This window comes from Mixophyes fleayi, chromosome 10 (assembly GCF_038048845.1).
Source record: "Mixophyes fleayi isolate aMixFle1 chromosome 10, aMixFle1.hap1, whole genome shotgun sequence".
Classification (NCBI taxonomy): domain Eukaryota; kingdom Metazoa; phylum Chordata; class Amphibia; order Anura; family Limnodynastidae; genus Mixophyes; species Mixophyes fleayi.
This window is the reverse complement of record NC_134411.1, coordinates 34,768,244-34,786,750: the sequence shown is the minus strand read 5'-3', so window position 1 is coordinate 34,786,750 and position 18,507 is coordinate 34,768,244. Positions and strand designations below refer to the sequence as shown.

The following is an 18,507-nucleotide window of genomic DNA, read 5'->3' as shown; positions in this document are numbered from 1 at the left end:
CTATGTGCTACATGAAAAACAGACAGTATTTAACTTATGTGCAAAATAGAAAACTAATTTGCATCCCTTGCATTGTGACATGGTTTTGTCCAGGAGACTACTTACGCAATTTTTTTTACTTAACTTCCCTTAATGAATATCAGGCCCGAAGTAGTCACCTGTGAAGAGAGTGCAGACACTGTTAGCTTGAGTCAAGTGATTCCCCTAATTAGACTTTTTGAAAAGCAGCAAGAAAAATTAAAGCAGGAAATTAAACAAAGCAATTTTGCTAATTATGTTGGACTTGTAGATTAAGTACTTTATTTGCTTTGCCAGGATCCAAGAGTTATCAACATCTTGAAATCGGATCATTACATTTTGGCAACTGTGCTCGACTCTAGGTTTAAGATCTATGTCTTCTCTTTCTTTCCAACTGACCCAGATCTCAAGAGATGCAATGAGCTTCTGGTCAGCAAGCTAACAGCTCAAGTGGTACATAACACAATGACGTCTCCTCCTTCAGTTTCTCTGGAAATTGCTAGGAAAAACTTAGCTTTCCCAACACACCCAGTGGTGATGCAGATGAGTCTGCACAACATTTTGACATTTGGGGGTAAATGTATCAACTGCCGATTTTTTTCAACTCGCCGCTATCCGGCGAGTTTGCAGTGAAAATTTAAAGCGGCGATGGCTTTTACGGCAAAAAAATGCTGTTAAAGAATTGCTCAAAAAACGTGACAGCTCTTCCGCAAAATGAACTACAAATTCCATGAGGAAGGCTATTACCGGCAGTTACATCAAAATACACAGACTTCTGTGATGGTGGATTCCAGCGAGGATGAATTAGTATTGTTGAGGATGATGTACACACTGATGAGGGTGAATATCATGACAGTGTGGATTGCAGGTGCTGGGATCTATATGAGAGAAGGGAGCTAGCTGATGCTGGTATGCTTGGTAATATTTTGGGTAGAATGGCATGGTGTTTTTTTTCTTTAAAAATGTATTATTATTATTACCATTTATTTCTATAGCGCCACTAATTCTGCAGCGCTGTACAGAGAACTCACTCACATTGGTCCCTGCCCCGTTGGGTCTTGCAGTCTAAATTCCCTTACACACACATACACAGACAGAGGGACACACAGACTAGGTTCAATTTGTTAGCAGCCAATTAACCTACCAGTATGTTTTTGGAGTGTGAGAGGAAACCGGAGCACCAGGAGGAAACCCACGCAAACACGGGGAGAACATACTAACTCCTCATAGATAAAGCCATAGTCGGGAATTGAACTCATGACCCCAGTGCTGTAAGGCAGAAGTGCTAACCACTTAGCTACCATGCTGCCCAAGGTACAAGTTTTTTATTTACATTTTTGTTTTCCTGACTTAAAACCACTATGCACTTGAACATAGGCTTTAGCATATGAGGTAGAGGGATTAGTATCATCATGACTGAGACTGGAGAGTGAGAAAAACAATGTGCCACCCCCCTCCTGTGTCTGTATGAGCTATGGCACAGTAAAATGTCACTGGAGAATGTTAAGAACACTTACAGCCCTAGTATTATAATTTCTATTTCAGTACTGAGCCCTGCCGCCTCTCCTGTTTCTGAGTGAGCTATGGCAGAGTAAAATGTAACTGCAGATTTTGAAGAACACTGCCTGCCCTATTATTTCTATTTAAGCAATGACAAGTAGCAATGGAGTAATGGAACTCTCAGCTTTGTGTTTTACATATATAACACAGTACAATGTGACTGCAGATTTAGAAGACCAAGCCTGCCAGACCTATTATTTGTATTTCAGCAATGACAATTAGCAATGAAGCTCTCCTGAATGTCACTGGAGACTTTGAAGAACTCTCCTCTTTCTTTTCTACCTATGACGCTGCCCAACTGCACTAGAGGCTGCCAAGAACTGTGCTACCCCTTCTGTGTTCCTCTGTGAAATGGCGCTGGATCACCATGGAGGGTGGTACTTATAGAATCCAAAGCTCCTGAGATCCGACGACGTAACGTTGACATTTTGTCTCGTTTTCAATCCCGAGGGCGCAGATCTGCTAAGTTCAGGTGTGTTCGGTTCTTGGGGAACCGAGCCTGAGCATCTCTACCCATAACTAGTGATTAGACAGCAGGCACAAGGAATAGACCAGTAACACGTGTCCAGATAAATAGATAAACAGCAGTAGTAGAAGAAAGTGGAGTAGACGAACACCCTCGCAGCAGCCAGGACTGCCCAATATAACCTCACAAAGAGTATTACTGTGGGACAGGACTGTCACACATCAATAAACCTTTCAGACTTTACCGCAAAATATGACCAAGCTTATATAAAGGAAATAATAAAGATTTTGAAGCTGTTACATTTTCTTCTTTAGCACTGCCATTGCTTCAGCTAATACTCTCTATTTCTTCACCATTAGACCCAGTATGTGTTCCTGAACCAGTGTGCACTGGATTTCATCAATCAGCGGAAACTTACAGACCCTGATCTCATCTACCAGAATGCATCAGCTATCTATGAGAATATAGCTTCACCTTCAATGAAAAAGACTAATGTTTAATATGTTCTCTCTGCAAGAGGCCATTGGCGCCAATGGACTTACAAAAATATATCACAGAGCCACAAAGGGAATTACACGTTTAAGAACTCAATTTCTAATGATTGTTTCTAAATATGACTGCAAACTAATTTAATAAATGGAAGAATGCAGGTTTTTTTTTTAAAGGATGTACTTTTAAAATCTGCTGGAAAGATTTAGTACATCCTATGTTAAAAGACCAACAAATATTCTGTAGATCACTGTTCCTAAAGAAAAATGTTATACTTGCTCATGTGCAATTAGAAATACGGCGGGAGCTTAGGAATATAAACTGTTGTATTGTAATAAACATTTACCTCACTTAATGCTGTGCCAAAACAATCCCGATCCTGAGAGAGCAGGAGATGGATATCACTGTGTGCAGAACCCCACGTACAGCATACAATGTATTGTGCATTGTACAGAAGAAATATATTTTATGTTTTAGAAATCTTTTCAAACATTGCAGAAGTTCTATTTTTTTTTTTTGCTATTAACAAAATATATATTTTTTCAATTGACTGCAGTGTCCTGTTTGACCATGAAATGTGCCAATTTATGTGAATAGTTTCTTATACTTGCAGATTTTACTCACGGTATTCTTGAACTGAATATCACGTAATTTATGGATTAAAAGGAGTTTTATTGTGTGTGTTACTGTGTATGAGTATACAAGCCAAAGAATGATTTGCACTTTTTGTACATATTCTTATCTCCCAACATTGTCCCTGGGAAAATTGACAGGCGCTCAATAGGGGGAGGGGGTCATGTTCATGTTTTCCCTGAGGGGGTGCTTAGCGCTTCCGAATCTCTATGCAGTTTTTCATAGTTCACCAGTTGCAAGATAGGGTAGAAAATGAATTCACTCTACATTAATATTGTAGAGTTCACATCGAAGGGATAGCCAACACAGACTAGGGTGGAGGCAGATATTTTGTGGGCTGAATCTATATGAGAAACCAGCCTATCAATTCACAAGGAACTAGTGACATCACTAAGGCGTAACTGGCCTGATGTTGACATCGACGAGCCCATAAAACGAGTTGTGCGTGTATGCAGAATAGCACACGCATCTACACTTGTGCCTGCTTGCGTCTGGGGAGGTGGGGTGGGGGAGGGAAGGGATTGTGTAACGTAGGCCAAGTACGGTAAGGACACGATTGTGTAACTGAGGACAGAAGACGTATGAATGGTGGGTGCGAAGGTCTGGTACAGACACACTTAAAGACTACTGGACATACACCCTGAATGTAATTGACAATGGATTATGTTTTTTTTTTATCTTGAGTGCAATATGTTTATGCACAGACTAATATGCAGTTGCATTCCAATATTTGGTTGGTTTTATTGATTTCTTATGGCATTGTTAGCAAAATGCTATATTGGACCAAATTTAATTATACAGCGAAAATTCAATGTATCAATTTTTTATTAGAAACACAATTTTCCTTAGATTTTCTTTTACACTGTTTTGCTAGACTTTAAATGCTACGTCTCGCTCTGAATGTTAAAATCCAGACTTATGATGACTTGACGGAAGCTTGACCTTGCCCGCACTTGTTCGGCTGCCTTTTTAATAATGAAATTTGCTATTTTTTATATGAGAAGTAAAAATGAAAAGTGCATTCTACTAATTATGCATCGTGGTGTTGGAATACTTGAATATATTTAAGTACTTGAAAATATTTTATTTGTAATTTAATATATAATGGCTCGATTTGATAATGTTGTGATTTTCTGTCGGGTATGTATAGGGTTTACTAATACAGTGAAGGTTTTATAATATTACAAATCAGGGATAAAACATTCCACGGATAACTTTGAAGCAGGGTGGGATGTGAAGTATGTGCCTAACATCTTGTGTTTTATACAGAGATGCACTGTATCTTTATATTGTACACTGTAAAGTCTTATTGAATCAACAATAAAGATTTCCTTTTTAACTGTGTCCATTACTGTTTTACTAGTTCTTGAAGTGGATTGTTGTAGAGTTAATGTGCACAGGCAGAGCCGTAACTTAGAATTCTAGCGCCTGGGGCGAGAAAGACAAATGCCGCCCCCTAGCTCTCAATTTTAACCGGATGAACCTAAAACATTCCTAAATTGCGCCCCCCTGAAGCCTTGCACCCTGGACGGTCGCCCCTGTTGCACAGCCCTAGTTACGGCCCTGTGCACAGGGGAAAGCTGACGGCCTGGAGGGCACACAGATGAATGGCCCAGACTGTAGTAGCAGCACACCGCACTGGAGCAATGGGTGTGGCTTACCATGTATATGTGGTTTATGCAGCCAATGAAAAATTGTTTCAAAGAGCTATAGTGAAATACCACACAGCGCCATCTGCTGGTGACACCATGCAGAACACAGATCTCTGGGGGTAAAGCAATGCAGACCCAAATTGAATTGAGCCCTTGTGCAGTCCTGCTCTGTCTAATGCTAGGATGCTGATGAAGTTAGGCTTTGACGGGGGAAGGTGGGGTGTAGTCAAAACGAGGATGTAAATGTTAACACCATAATGTTGACTGTTAGAATGCCAACATGTTCATTAAGTCGACAGGGTTAAAACTTCGACAGGTTGAAAAGTCGACAGTCACAATGTCGATATAATGCGTTAGATTTACAGCAGCAATACCGCCGCCGTCTGTAATACAGTAAAAAAAAAAAATATATAACGGAACTCAATGTAAAAATAAAAAATGCATGATTCCCAATCAGCTTAACCAATCCTAGTGCTGCGAGCCTAGGCTGGTACAAGCAAAATCAGAGAGAGAAAAAGCCTGGGGTCTCCCAGATTTTACTATTACCAGCACTAGGGTGGCAGCAATACATCCAGGGTATTAATCTGTTATACGTCCAATTATCCATGCTTGTCCAAAACATTAAACCAAAATACATACAGGAACTGAATGTGCATCATGTATGAGACATTTTGTCCGTGTACCCATGCTGTTGCCTCCATGGCGTGTAGGCATTGGGTACAGGGCTGCCAAGAAGAATTCAGGGCCCGGGTACAACAAATTCATGGGGCCCCCCTCATAGTCAAATAAGCCCCAAAATTTTTTTGCGCCGCCTTACGGCGGCGCAAAAAAATTTAGAAGTATGGTCATGCATTCAGGGGCGTAGCTAGCCAAACGGCGGTGCAAAAAATTTGGGAGGTGTGGTCATGCATTTTGGGGCGTGGCAAACGTGCCATTGGGGCGTGGCTAACATAAAAACCACTAGGCTCTCAATTCGCCGGAGCGTCACATATGTTCAAGCACTCCTGACTTTCAGGACATCTACCACCACAGTGTAGTATACAAACAATGCAGTGTGTACACAAACAGTTCAGTCTTGGCCTACACCTTACATTGGGCACAACATTCACCAAAAATTGGTATTGTCCCTACTAGAATCACAACATTTCACACACTCTGCTGCTCTCTCCTACCTGTTCTTCTCACTTTCTCCACCTGTGGCTGCTGCTTTCTTTAGTTGTGGCTTGTCCGGATCCAGAAATGTTGAAGGACCTATTTTGAAAAAAAAATGGCTACATTTAGAAAATTACAGCCAGCCCCGGCGTTAAATCAATAGCACCCACGATTAATAATTAGGCCTTCCTCCAGCCCCAACATTAAAATAATACTATTTACATTTAATAAATAAACCTATTTCACTTCCTGCAAACAGCCCCAGCAATACCTATTTCCCGCAACCATCACTGCCATTAAATAATTCATAGTCACATTTAATAAATAGACCTCATTCTCCCTAAACTCACCCCAAGATTCAATAGCCCCCAAACCACCCCATCTTAAATTAATAGTCCCTACTATTAAATTGCCTCACCATCACCCTACAAACAAAATAGCGCCCATTAATTAGCCGCCACCTACCTCACACACACTACATTGCAACAAGCCCCCTGTGCCATCACACACACAATACTGTGCCCCTTCATCACAACTACACTGTACCCCCTTATGCTCACACTGCGACCTCCATGCTGCTTTTCCCCCTTCTTTTTTACTTTGTGCCTCTCTCCCACTTTTTTTATTCCTCTGTTCCTCTCTCCCACTTTTTTCCTCCTCTGTTCCTCTCTCCCACTTTTTTTTCCTCCTCTGTTCCTCTCTCCCACTTTTTTTTCCTCCTCTGTTCCTCTCTCCCACTTTTTTTCCCTCCTCTGTTCCTCTCTCCCACTTTTTTTCCCTCCTCTGTTCCTCTCTCCCCAATTTTTTTTTATTCCTCTGTGGCTCTCTCCTTTTTTTCCTCCTCTGTTCCTCTCTCCCACTTTTTTTCCCTCCTCTGTTCCTCTCTCCCCAATTTTTTTTTATTCCCCTGTGGCTCTCTCCTTTTTTTCCTCCTCTGTTCCTCTCTCCCACTTTTTTTTCCTCCTCTGTTCCTCTCTCCCACTTTTTTTCCCTCCTCTGTTCCTCTCTCCCCAATTTTTTTTTATTCCCCTGTGGCTCTCTCCTTCTTTTCCTCCTCTGTTCCTCTCTCCCACTTTTTTTTCCTCCTCTGTTCCTCTCTCCCACTTTTTTTTCCTCCTCTGTTCCTCTCTCCCACTTTTTTTCCCTCCTCTGTTCCTCTCTCCCCAATTTTTTTTTTATTCCCCTGTGGCTCTCTCCTTTTTTTCCTCCTCTGTTCCTCTCTCCCACTTTTTTTTCCTCCTCTGTTCCTCTCTCCCACTTTTTTTTCCTCCTCTGTTCCTCTCTCCCACTTTTTTTCCCTCCTCTGTTCCTCTCTCCCCAATTTTTTTTTATTCCTCTGTGGCTCTCTCCTTTTTTTCCTCCTCTGTTCCTCTCTCCCACTTTTTTTCCCTCCTCTGTTCCTCTCTCCCCAATTTTTTTTTATTCCCCTGTGGCTCTCTCCTTTTTTTCCTCCTCTGTTCCTCTCTCCCACTTTTTTTTCCTCCTCTGTTCCTCTCTCCCACTTTTTTTCCCTCCTCTGTTCCTCTCTCCCCAATTTTCTTTTATTCCCCTGTGGCTCTCTCCTTCTTTTCCTCCTCTGTTCCTCTCTCCCACTTTTTTTTCCTCCTCTGTTCCTCTCTCCCACTTTTTTTTCCTCCTCTGTTCCTCTCTCCCACTTTTTTTCCCTCCTCTGTTCCTCTCTCCCCAATTTTTTTTTTATTCCCCTGTGGCTCTCTCCTTTTTTTCCTCCTTTGTTCCTCTCTCCCACTTTTTTTTCCTCCTCTGTTCCTCTCTCCCACTTTTTTTCCCTCCTCTGTTCCTCTCTCCCCAATTTTTTTTTATTCCCCTGTGGCTCTCTCCTTTTTTTCCTCCTCTGTTCCTCTCTCCCACTTTTTTTTCCTCCTCTGTTCCTCTCTCCCACTTTTTTTTCCTCCTCTGTTCCTCTCTCCCACTTTTTTTCCCTCCTCTGTTCCTCTCTCCCCAATTTTTTTTTATTCCCCTGTGGCTCTCTCCTTTTTTTCCTCCTCTGTTCCTCTCTCCCACTTTTTTTTTTATTACTCTGTGGCTCTCTCCTTTTTTTCCTCCTCTGTTTCTCTGTCCCCTTTCTTTATAGTACTGTCCCTCTCTGTTTTCCTCCCCTTGCCTCTCCGTTTCTTTACTTACCTTTTGTCAACTTCTTTCTTTTCTTTTCTGCTCTTCTGTCTCCTCTTCTGTCTTCTTTCTTCCTGCTGGCTGCGGCGCTCCTCACTGACTGACAGGCGTGACTTGATGACGTCACGCCCAGCAGTCAGTGTGAATGGAGGAGAGGAGGGACACGGCGCCGCGCGATCACGTGAGTATTTTTTATTTTTATTTTTTTTTCTTCCAGCTCCCATGAACCCCCCCCCGCGGGAAAAAAAAATAAAAAAAGTCTTTAAAAAAATAGCGCAACAGAGAAAAATAATAAAAAAATAAAAATAAATTTAATTAGCAGCGAGGGCCCGGCCCGGGCCCCCTGGCATGGCCGGGCCCGGGTAAACTGTACCCGCTCCCCCCCCCTCTCGGCGGCCCTGATTGGGTACACTGTAAACTGTGACTTTCACAGTTGTTTTAAATGCTAAATTAACTGGCTGCAAGTTTAGGTGAGGAACAGGACTTGTTTGAGAGTGGATTGTAAATTGAAATTGCGTTTTACTCCCAACAGGACTGGCAAAGACAAAGCATGATAAAGATCTGTGGTAAGGGCGTAGGGCACCAAAGATTTACCTGCTGGCTCAAACAATGTAAATTCAGCTCTGGTTCTTGCTGTTTATGAAGATTTTTTTTTTTTCATTTTCCTATGCGTTCTTTTGCAAAATGTATAATCCACATAGGTGTTGGTGTAGTAGACGACAGCAGACCTGCTCCGCAATTCAAAAGCCACGCGTCTTAAAATCTGTGCCTGAATTCAGGCGGAAGCAGTGCCTAAATACATATGTATAATACTGAACGCAGATTGCGCTCAGAATACATAGCTTGACAGGGGCAAATGCAGGATTTGTAGAGGGGGGTTTCCACACCACACCACCAGTGGGCCTGACCAGCATGCATGGGGGCGTAGCTATAATATTAGACAGTGCTTGGCTGCTCTCCAACTCTTCCTATCCCCATAATATACATGGGCAATGCTGAGTGCACTACTGTTAGGTGCACGTAGCTCTCCCTTTTCAAGCAGAGCTGTGTGAAGTGAGGGCAGGGTCCAGGGATCTCAATTATACAGTGCCCCAGGCTTGGAGGGGAGTATCCAGGCACTAGGAACCCCCCCCCCCCGGTTTGCCTATGCTTTATGAATTGGCCCTGGATGAGATATCTCAGTCACCGCACCAAGCTCCCCTGTGTTGACTTGACTTTTCCGCTGTAAAGGCAGTAACCTGTGTGAAAATTAACCCAAGCTGACCAGAAATCTTTTCATTAAGCTGTTTAATTCTTGTTAACCTGTAATATACTACAGATGACTGTAGCAGCTGCTATATATTATTAATAGTCTGCCCTCAATCATGGACACCTGTGATAAGCAATGTCCTCTCTGATCCAGAAATTAAAGAGTTAAAAGGCCAATTTCATGAAGTCTCTGATGGGGTTCAATCACAGTCTGCAAGATGTTTGTTTATTTGGGGCTGGAATGATTTAGATTTTCTTTATATAGTGCCTGTATATTTTGCATAATAGTAACTGGGGATGAGGGTGGAAGATACAACAGGCAGAGATGTACCTGCTCGCAAGAGCTTGCAATCTAGAGAGGCGAAAACAAGGGAGAGACACAATGTATATGGTATGTTAAAAAAATATATAGCAATCGGCGCTCTTAGATCAGTCTGTTTTTAAAATGATTATGTTCTAATAATCACTTAAGTAAATGAACGTAGCTTTAAGGGGAAAATAAGAGCTTAGATGCCACAAACACAAAATGACATTGTGATAGATGGCCTCTATGAAAGGACAAACTGTAAGACTGGCCTTATCTCTAATAGAGAGAGTGCTTGTCCCAGCTATTGATTTGCTAGTACCATTAGCATATTGCTGGTCTGCCTAGGTATGCGTCTCCTCCTGTCTTCTCTAACACAGCTGTGCAGCTCTCTCCCCTGCTGGAAACACTTCTCCAAATTGCACAAGTGAAATTTGTTCTACATTTGGTGGTTTGTAAATGTCAGGTGTTTTCTGCAGCCTGTAACTCTGGGTACCATGCATATGACAGCTCTGCAACTGATGCTAATGGATAGATGGCCCTGTGTGCTGTGACAGCTTCACACGATTTGATTGGCTGTTCAATCGCTCCTTGTGTTGGCAGGCTTCCAAACTCCCTGTTTGGCCATCAGTGAGGAAAATGAACGAGAAGAGCTCATCTGCTCGTGGCTATAGGGGAATTGTGCTGGAACCAATCACTCATGCCGTGCTGTACTGTAAGTATACTGCAAATATTCATCTGCTTTTCAGATGCATTCCACCAATGTGTGTATTATATATATATATATATATCTCGCTCTGCAATTACCACACAGTGAATGCAAATGTTTCTTCATGTTGCAAATCCTCTTTTATATGCTGAATTGATGTCTATACTATAGAGAGAAATATCAGATGGAGAATCCTTTCATCTGCTGAGCCTTTTATCTCACTACAATAGAAATACTCCAAAGCAATACAGAATTGTTAATGTAGTACTTTATCAAATACAACTGTCTTGAAAAGCAATTTGAAGATGTGTTTGTTCTGTGAACTTGGAAGCACTGACTCCTGATCCATGTGGTAGATAAAGTAATGTAGGTGATGCTGCATTGCACCCAATTTAGTTGCAAAGCTGATGAATAATTACTCGACTAAGTTTGAAATGATAAAGTTATTCCAGTATCAGCCTGGGGGCCAATGTGAGTGTATTACAGCACAGGAAACCGGGGATTCTTTCCTAATGTCTCCTGATTAATATAACGAGAGGTCTCGGTTACAGCATCAGGCTGCAGAGTATCCCTATGTTCATCTTACACATATTGTAATATATTGATGTTTAAATGTATAATAATTATGCTTTCCAAATTGGGGATGTTGAAGAAATGGATATAAAACATGATACAAGGATTGTTTTGCAATGTGATGTTGTGTTTTGATTCTCTCTGGTGTGTTAATCAGAGATGTCACTATCCAGTTCATTCACATAATACTTGTCGGTTTATGTGTAATTGTTTCAGTTTCTGGAGTGATAAGAGATTATGGGGATACGTGAAGATGGGATAATATTAATCATGTGCCCTGTAATGTTACAGTGAATATCTGATCTACTCAGCTGTACCGAGATGCTGTAATATGCAGCCCTGGCTGACAAACATCTGTAAGATTAATGATGTGTTATAACAACTAGCAGTTGTTACACTCAACCTGTCTAATGGAAGCTACAATCATTTACACAGAGTTTTGTAAATTATTTAGAACAGTAATTAAAAAGAAAATTAAATCTGGATTCTAGGTAAAATGTATGTATGCACCATTTATATGCGGATATTCCGGTCACATACATTATAAGGTCAGCACTCGCTCACCTGTATTACTTTGCTCACACTAACTTTCTATTAATTATTCTAGGTATTAATATCAGAAACTGAATCCCATAACTGTAGCCAGGTTTTAGTAAATTAATTCCAATGTTCACATTTATATGACCCTACACAGTCCCCCTGATCTATAAAGGGCTTCAAAATAAAATGTATTATTTTCCTTTAACTATATAGCACCAACATATCGCACAGCGCTGTACAATTAGAGAGTTTGATTTAGTCACTGCAGCTCCTTCCTCTATGGAGCTTACAATCCAATGTCCCAATCACAGTCAGACTATGGCCAGTTACCATTAGACAGTGAAAGGAAGCCGGAGAATGGAGAGGAAGACCCCCTAATTATAGGGGGGGGGTACATACATAATCGGTGCAGGTAGCACTATGATCAGCGTCCAATCCGAGACCAATTTGAGACAGCAATGATAACCACTGAGCCACTGTGTCGTCAATATAAATAATGATTTTGAAAGTTATGACTTTTTGTAGGGTAAAATTCAATTTACACCGCCTCTCTGCTTGATAACCATTTTCTGAGTCATATCTGCCAGAAATCTGTCCTTACAATAATATTGGGGCAGATAGGATGACTGATAGAACATACATCCTGGAAATATTGTGTTGCATGTGTGCACCCAGGGTCCTGTAGCTGTCATATTGACTGTACACTGGAGAATACTGTGATATTGGAGGGTACTCTCAGAGTCAGGTGTGTGCAGAGTGGTGTACTCGTATGAGGGCTGTGTGCTCTGTGGCACTGGTGTGCTTGGGATTTTATGATAAGTTTTCTCTCAGTGAATTGTGGATAATATAATGGATATAGTGAAATATACCTCATGGGTTATAATATTACAGTCTGTAGGGGGCGTCCTTCTCCAACAATTTCACACATAATTATGCATTGATTATGCAAATCTGGTGCCGTCAAGTTTGCAAGAACTAAAAAAGTATTTATCTTAATGTTTTTTCACACAATATAATGCTGAGATAATGGCCAGATAACATGGTGACACATTTATAGCTGGATGGGGAGAAAAGATGCCTGCAGTGTGTGCTGATGTGTCCTCTTACACCCCACAGCAGCATAGAGATGCAGTATGACAGTGCCCATAGTGTATGCTAAAGTCACATTGTCTTATTTGTACACAATATAATAATGTAAAATGTAATTTACACAGGGGAGATTGTCTGGACATTGTCCATTTTTTTATTATTTATATAACGCCAATAATAATAACCAGAGCAGTACAGAGATAAAGTATATAGTCATTCACATCAGTCCCTGAACCATTGGAGCTTACAATCTAAATTCCTTACCATTTTGTCAGAAGCCAATTAACCTACCAGAATGTTTTGGAGTGTGGGAGGAAACCGGAGCACCCGTAGGAAACCCACAGAAACACGAGGAGAACATACACAGATAACTCATGACCCCAGCACTGTGAGGCAGCAATGCTAACCACTGAGCCAGCGTGCTGCTCATATAAAACTTGGCTAAATGCAAACACCTCCAGGGGGTAAATGTATCAAACCTGCTAAAAGGAAAAATGGAGGTGTTGCCCATAGCAACCAATCGGATTCTAGATAAATGAGAGCTAGAATCTGATTGGTTGCTATTGGCAACATTTCCACTTTTCTTTTTTAGACTGTTTGATACATTTACCCCAGATCTGTTTTTTCCCACTTTAAGGGGGGAATTCAATTCCCCCCGAATTTGCACAGTGTTAAAACTATTACCGTTATTACGGTCGTTTTAACCCAGCTTTCTGCTACGAGCAAAAAAACAGCATTTAAACTTCTATAATAACGGTAATAATATGCTGGGCGCGTTATAATTACCTGTAACGCAGCCAATTGAATTCCCCCCTAAAAATAGAATGGGGATCTTCTCTCCTACAGTTGTCCAAATGAAAATGTGAATAGACAGCAGCAGCAATATAATATAGCAGCAACACTGATAATTTATATCAGTTGGAGGGGTTGATACGCTATTAGCCAATCAGAAGCAGCTAGATAGCGCTGCTGATAGTCATCATTGCATATCATTACACCAGCCACCCTGTACCCCAGGGGCTGGCTGTGCTTGGGGACGGGGGGCATTTGCCCCCCTGGGCCGGTCCCATAGTGGGCTATCTTGGGCTGGGTCAATGGGCCACCTGCATTGTTTTTTCCTTTAAAATGTTCCTAATAGGCTGCTGAGTCGACCCTTGCCCCCTGGGCTAAAATCTGCCGGCCCTCCCCAGCTGTACCCACGAGGGATAGGCCTCCCAAATGGTGTATCTGGCGATACATTGTATAAAGTCATTTTAAGGCCAAAAGAACACAGAGTTGACAGTTACTAAAGGATCATTTATCCCCAATATTAACACGTCCTTTCCAAGGAACTCAAAAAATTGACACAAAATAATTTAAACAATATCAAATAATTTTTTGGCTTTGGGGATGTGAGACCTAAAGACAAGTGGTGTGAATACTTGTATAACCCTTAAATGTATCCTTCTGTGTGTGACTCTGTATACATGTGTTACTCTTAGATGAGGTTCTTTGAGTACTCATAATGACACTGGTTAAACAATACATATAGCTTCTCTGCTTCATTCCTCATCTCTCTGTATTAGATACTGCAGCCAGGGACTACCTCTCCCCAGTGTACACAGAGTACCCTCACCACTCATGTACCTGTCTATCAAGAACTGTTACAGAAAAACACAAATCTGTCACATAAGATGTATGAAGGGTTTTTTGATTCTCGCTCTTGTCTTAAAAACCACATCTAAAATCAAAATAAAACTATTATTATTATTATTATTAATATTTATTTATAAGGCGCTACAAGGCATCCGCAGCGCCGTACAGAGACAAACAAAATCACAATACAATGGGAGACAGCACAGTACAGTAAACACAGCAACTCAGTACGCTCAATGCACAGCTAGAGAGGGCGGGGAAGGGGGAGGGAGGATCCGAAAATGACGGGGCCCAAGAAGGGGGGCGTGGAAGACAGGGAGACCCCCAGGGGGAGGAGGGAGCGAAAGTGGATGTGGGGTGGAGGACCTTTGAGGAGGAGGGCTAAGTAGCTGGAGAGCAGAGTTAGAAGTGGTGGAAACAGGAGGAGAGATGGCCCTGCTCAGAGGAGCGTACAATCTAAGGGGAGGGGTGGACAGACAGAGAGACGCAGCGGAGAGAGGGAGAGTAGGGGGACAGAGGCAGAAGATAAGGTAGGAAGTTAAGTGGGAGACAGAAAGGCTTTAAGAAAAAGGTGGGTTTTTAGGGCCCGTTTGAAGCTGGATAGATTAGGGGAAGTTCTGATGGAGGGAGGGAGCTTGTTCCAGTGGAGGGGGGCAGCGCGGGCGAAGTCTTGGATACGCGCGTGGGAGGAGGTTATAAGGGGGGAAGAGAGGCGACGGTCAGAGGCAGAACGGAGAGGGCGGGATGGAGCATGAATAGAGAGGAGGGTGGAGATGTAGGGCGCAGTGGAGTTGGCGAGGGCCTTGTAGGTGAGTGTGAGGAGCTTAAAGAGGACTCTGAAGGGGAATGGGAGCCAGTGAAGGGCTAGGTAGAGGGGGGAGACAAAAGAGGAGCGGCGAGAGAGGAAAATAAGCCTAGCTGCAGCGTTAAGGACGGATCGAAGGGGATCGAGATGAGAGTGGGGGAGGCCAGTGAGGAGGAGGTTGCAGTAGTCCAGGCGGGAGATGATCAGAGAGTGGATAAGGCATTTGGTGGCATCTTGGGAGAGGAAGGGCCGGATGCGAGCGATGTTGCGCAGCTGGAAGCGGCAGGATTTAGCAAGAGAGAGGATGTGGGGGCCAAAGGAGAGAGAGGAGTCGAGGATGACACCAAGGCAGCGAAGTTGGGGGACAGGGGAGATAGAGGTGTTGTCGACAGTGATGGAGAGGTCAGAAGGGGATGGGGTATGAGAGGGAGGAAAAACTATGAGCTCAGTTTTGGCAAGGTTAAGTTTGAGGAATCGAGAGGACATCCAGGAGGAGATGGCAGAGAGGCAGGCGGACACCCTAGAGAGGAGGGAGGGAGAGAGATTAGGAGAGGAGAGGTATAGTTGAGTGTCGTCAGCGTAAAGGTGGTAGCTGAAGCCGAAGGAGCTGATGAGTTTACCCAGGGAGGAGGTGTATAGAGAGAAGAGTAAGGGTCCCAGAACAGAGCCCTGAGGGACCCCGACTGGAAGGGTGGATGGGGGGGAGAGAGACCCAGAGGTGGTGACAGAGAAGGAACGGTGAGTAAGGTAAGAGGTGAACCAGGACAGGACTGGGCCGGAGAGGCCGAAAGACTGGAGGGTGTGAAGGAGGAGGGGGTGGTCAACGGTGTCAAAGGCTGCAGAGAGGTCAAGGAGGATGAGAAGGGAGAAGTGGCCCCTGGCTTTTGCAGAGAGGAGGTCATTGGTGACTTTAGCCAGGGCAGTTTCAGTGGAGTGGAGGGGGCGGAAACCAGACTGGAGAGGATCAAGGAGGGAGTATTCAGAAAGGTAGGAGGTGAGACGGCTGCAGACGAGCCTCTCAAGAATTTTGGAGGCAAATGGGAGAAGAGATATGGGGCGATAGTTCGAGAGAGAAGTGGAGTCGAGATTAGGTTTTTTAAGAATGGGGGATACGAGAGCATGTTTGAAGGAGGAGGGGAAGATGCCAGTGGAGAGGGAGAGATTAAAGAGGTGAGCGAGGTGGGAGCAGGTGGTGGGGGAAAGGGAGCGAAGAAGGTGGGAGGGGATGGGATCCAGGGGGCAGGTAGTGGGGGGGGATGATAAAATGAGAGAGTGGACTTCCTCGCCGGTGGTGGGACGGAAGGAGTGGAGGGGAAGGTGGTTGGGGGGGGAGGACAGAAGAGTGGGAGGGGTGGAAGAGAGAGTGGAGGAGGAGATTTCAAGTCGGATGGCCTCGATTTTAGAGGAGAAGAAGGAGGCGAAATCAGAGGCAGTCAGGGAGGAGGGGGTGGGGGGAGGGGAGGGGGCCAGGAGAGTGCTAAAGGTGGCAAAGAGGCGGCGGGGGTTAGAGGACTGGGAAGAGATGAGGGATTTAAAGAAAGATTGTTTAGCGAGTGAGAGGGCAGAGCTGTAGGATGAAAGGATGAATTTAAAGTGGAGGAAGTCAGCCAGGGAGCGGGATTTTCTCCAGTGACGTTCGGCAGAACGGGAGCATTTTTGGAGGAAGCGGGTAAATTTGGAGTGCCAGGGTTGGGGTTTGGAGCAGCGGGGGTGGACGGAGTGGGCAGGGGCAACCGCGTCCAGAGCGGAGGTGAGGGTGTGATTGTAGAGGGAGACCGCCTGGTTGGGGCAGGCCTGGGAGGAAAGGGGAGAAAGGAGGGTATCGAGAGAGGAGGACAGAGAGGCAGGGTCAAGAGCATCGAGGTTGCGTATGGACAGAGTAGGTTTGGGCAGGGGGAGGGGAGCAGGAGAAGAGGAGAGAGAGAAGGAGAGGAGATGGTGGTCGGATAGAGGAAAGGGAGAGATGGAGAAGTCGGAGAGATTACATAGGTAGGAGAAGACAAGATCAAGGGAGTGACCAAGGCAGTGGGTAGAGGAGGAGGTCCATTGGGTGAGACCAAGGGAGGAAGAGAGGGTGAGCAGTTTGCTGGAAGCAGGGTAGGTGGGGTTGTCGATGGGGATATTAAAGTCACCGAGAATGATCGAGGGGAGATCGGAGGAGAGGTAGTGAGGAAGCCAGCTAGCAAAGTTGTCAAGGAAGAGGGAGGTGGGGCCAGGGGGGCGGTAGATGACAGTGACGCGGAGATGGATGGGGTAGAAGAGGCGGATGGAGTGAGCTTCAAAAGAGGAGAAGGAGAGGGAGGGTTCAGGGGGAATGACACGAAAAGTACAGGTGGAGGAGAGGAGGAGGCCAACTCCACCGCCAGGGCGGGCACCAGGCCTGGCGGAGTGGGTGAAGGAGAGGCCACCATAGGAGAGGGCAGCGGGGGAAGTAGTATCAGAATCGGAGAGCCAGGTTTCAGTAACGGCAAGAAGGTTAAAGGAGTTGGATAGAAAGAGGTCGTGGATAGCAGTCAGCTTGTTGCGGACGGATCTGGCATTCCAGAGGGCACAGAAGAAAGGGGGAGAGGAGAGGGGGGAAATGGGGATGAGGTTAGCAAGCTGAGCAGCGCGCGGGGGATGGCGGGGAGGAACGGGAGAGGTAGGGCGGGGGGAGAGTATGGGTATGGAGTGAGAGCGGGGAGGCATAGTAGGGAGAGAGAGTAACAGAACAGTGAGATAGTGGGGACAGTGAAAACAGGTAAGAACAAAGGCAGGAAGACAATGAAAAGGTGGAAGATAATAACGAATTAGGGCGTGGAGGGCATGGAACAACAGTACAGTGAGATAATAAGGACAATGAAGACAGGTAAGAATGATAGCAGAACAGTAAGATAATAAGGACAGCGGATAACAGGTAAGAATAAGCAGGGAGACAATAGCAAGATGGAGGACAATAACCAATTAGGGCGTGGAAGGCAAAGAATAATAGAAGGAGAGATAATAAGGACAATGGAAAAAGGCAAGAATAATAACAGGTAAAACTAGTTGCTGGTAAATATAAAATCAGGAAAAACAAGATAAAGGCATATAAATAGTAGAATAATAACAGGTAAAAAGTAGAAACTTGTAAATGTACAATCAGGAAAAACAAAATAATGGCATATAAAATAATGTTTTATATGCAGTTGATGCAGTTAAGCCAGGGATTCAGCAGGAGAAGGGTTAACTGACAAGCCGGGTCGGTACACAGTTGATCAGTTGCTGCAGATAAGCCAGGGATTCAGCAGGAGAAGGGTTAATTGACAAGCCGGGTCGGTACACAGTAGATCAGTTGGTGCAGATAAGCCAGGGATTCAGCAGGAGAAGGGTTAATTGACAAGCCAGGTCGGTACACAGTAGATCAGTTGATGCAGATAAGCCAGGGATTCAGCAGGAGAAGGGTTAATTGACAAGCCGGGTCGGTACACAGTAGATCAGTTGGTGCAGATAAGCCAGGGATTCAGCAGAAGAAGGGTTAACTGA

General features: G+C 44.1%; 2 protein-coding genes across 2 annotated transcripts in view; both read left to right on the top strand.

The window, feature by feature from the left end:
• Positions 1–4,505, top strand: part of PTPRJ (protein tyrosine phosphatase receptor type J) — a 64,661-nt gene extending 60,156 nt beyond the window's left edge. The window contains exon 23 of the mRNA XM_075188682.1: positions 2,404–4,505. Within this exon, the coding sequence (XP_075044783.1) occupies positions 2,404–2,544 (141 nt within the window). The 3' untranslated portion in view covers positions 2,545–4,505. The remainder of the gene's footprint in view (positions 1–2,403) is intronic.
• Positions 4,506–10,137: 5,632 nt separating this feature from the next.
• Positions 10,138–18,507, top strand: part of OSBPL5 (oxysterol binding protein like 5) — a 107,120-nt gene continuing 98,750 nt past the window's right edge. The window contains exon 1 of the mRNA XM_075188412.1: positions 10,138–10,367. Within this exon, the coding sequence (XP_075044513.1) occupies positions 10,353–10,367 (15 nt within the window). The 5' untranslated portion in view covers positions 10,138–10,352. The remainder of the gene's footprint in view (positions 10,368–18,507) is intronic.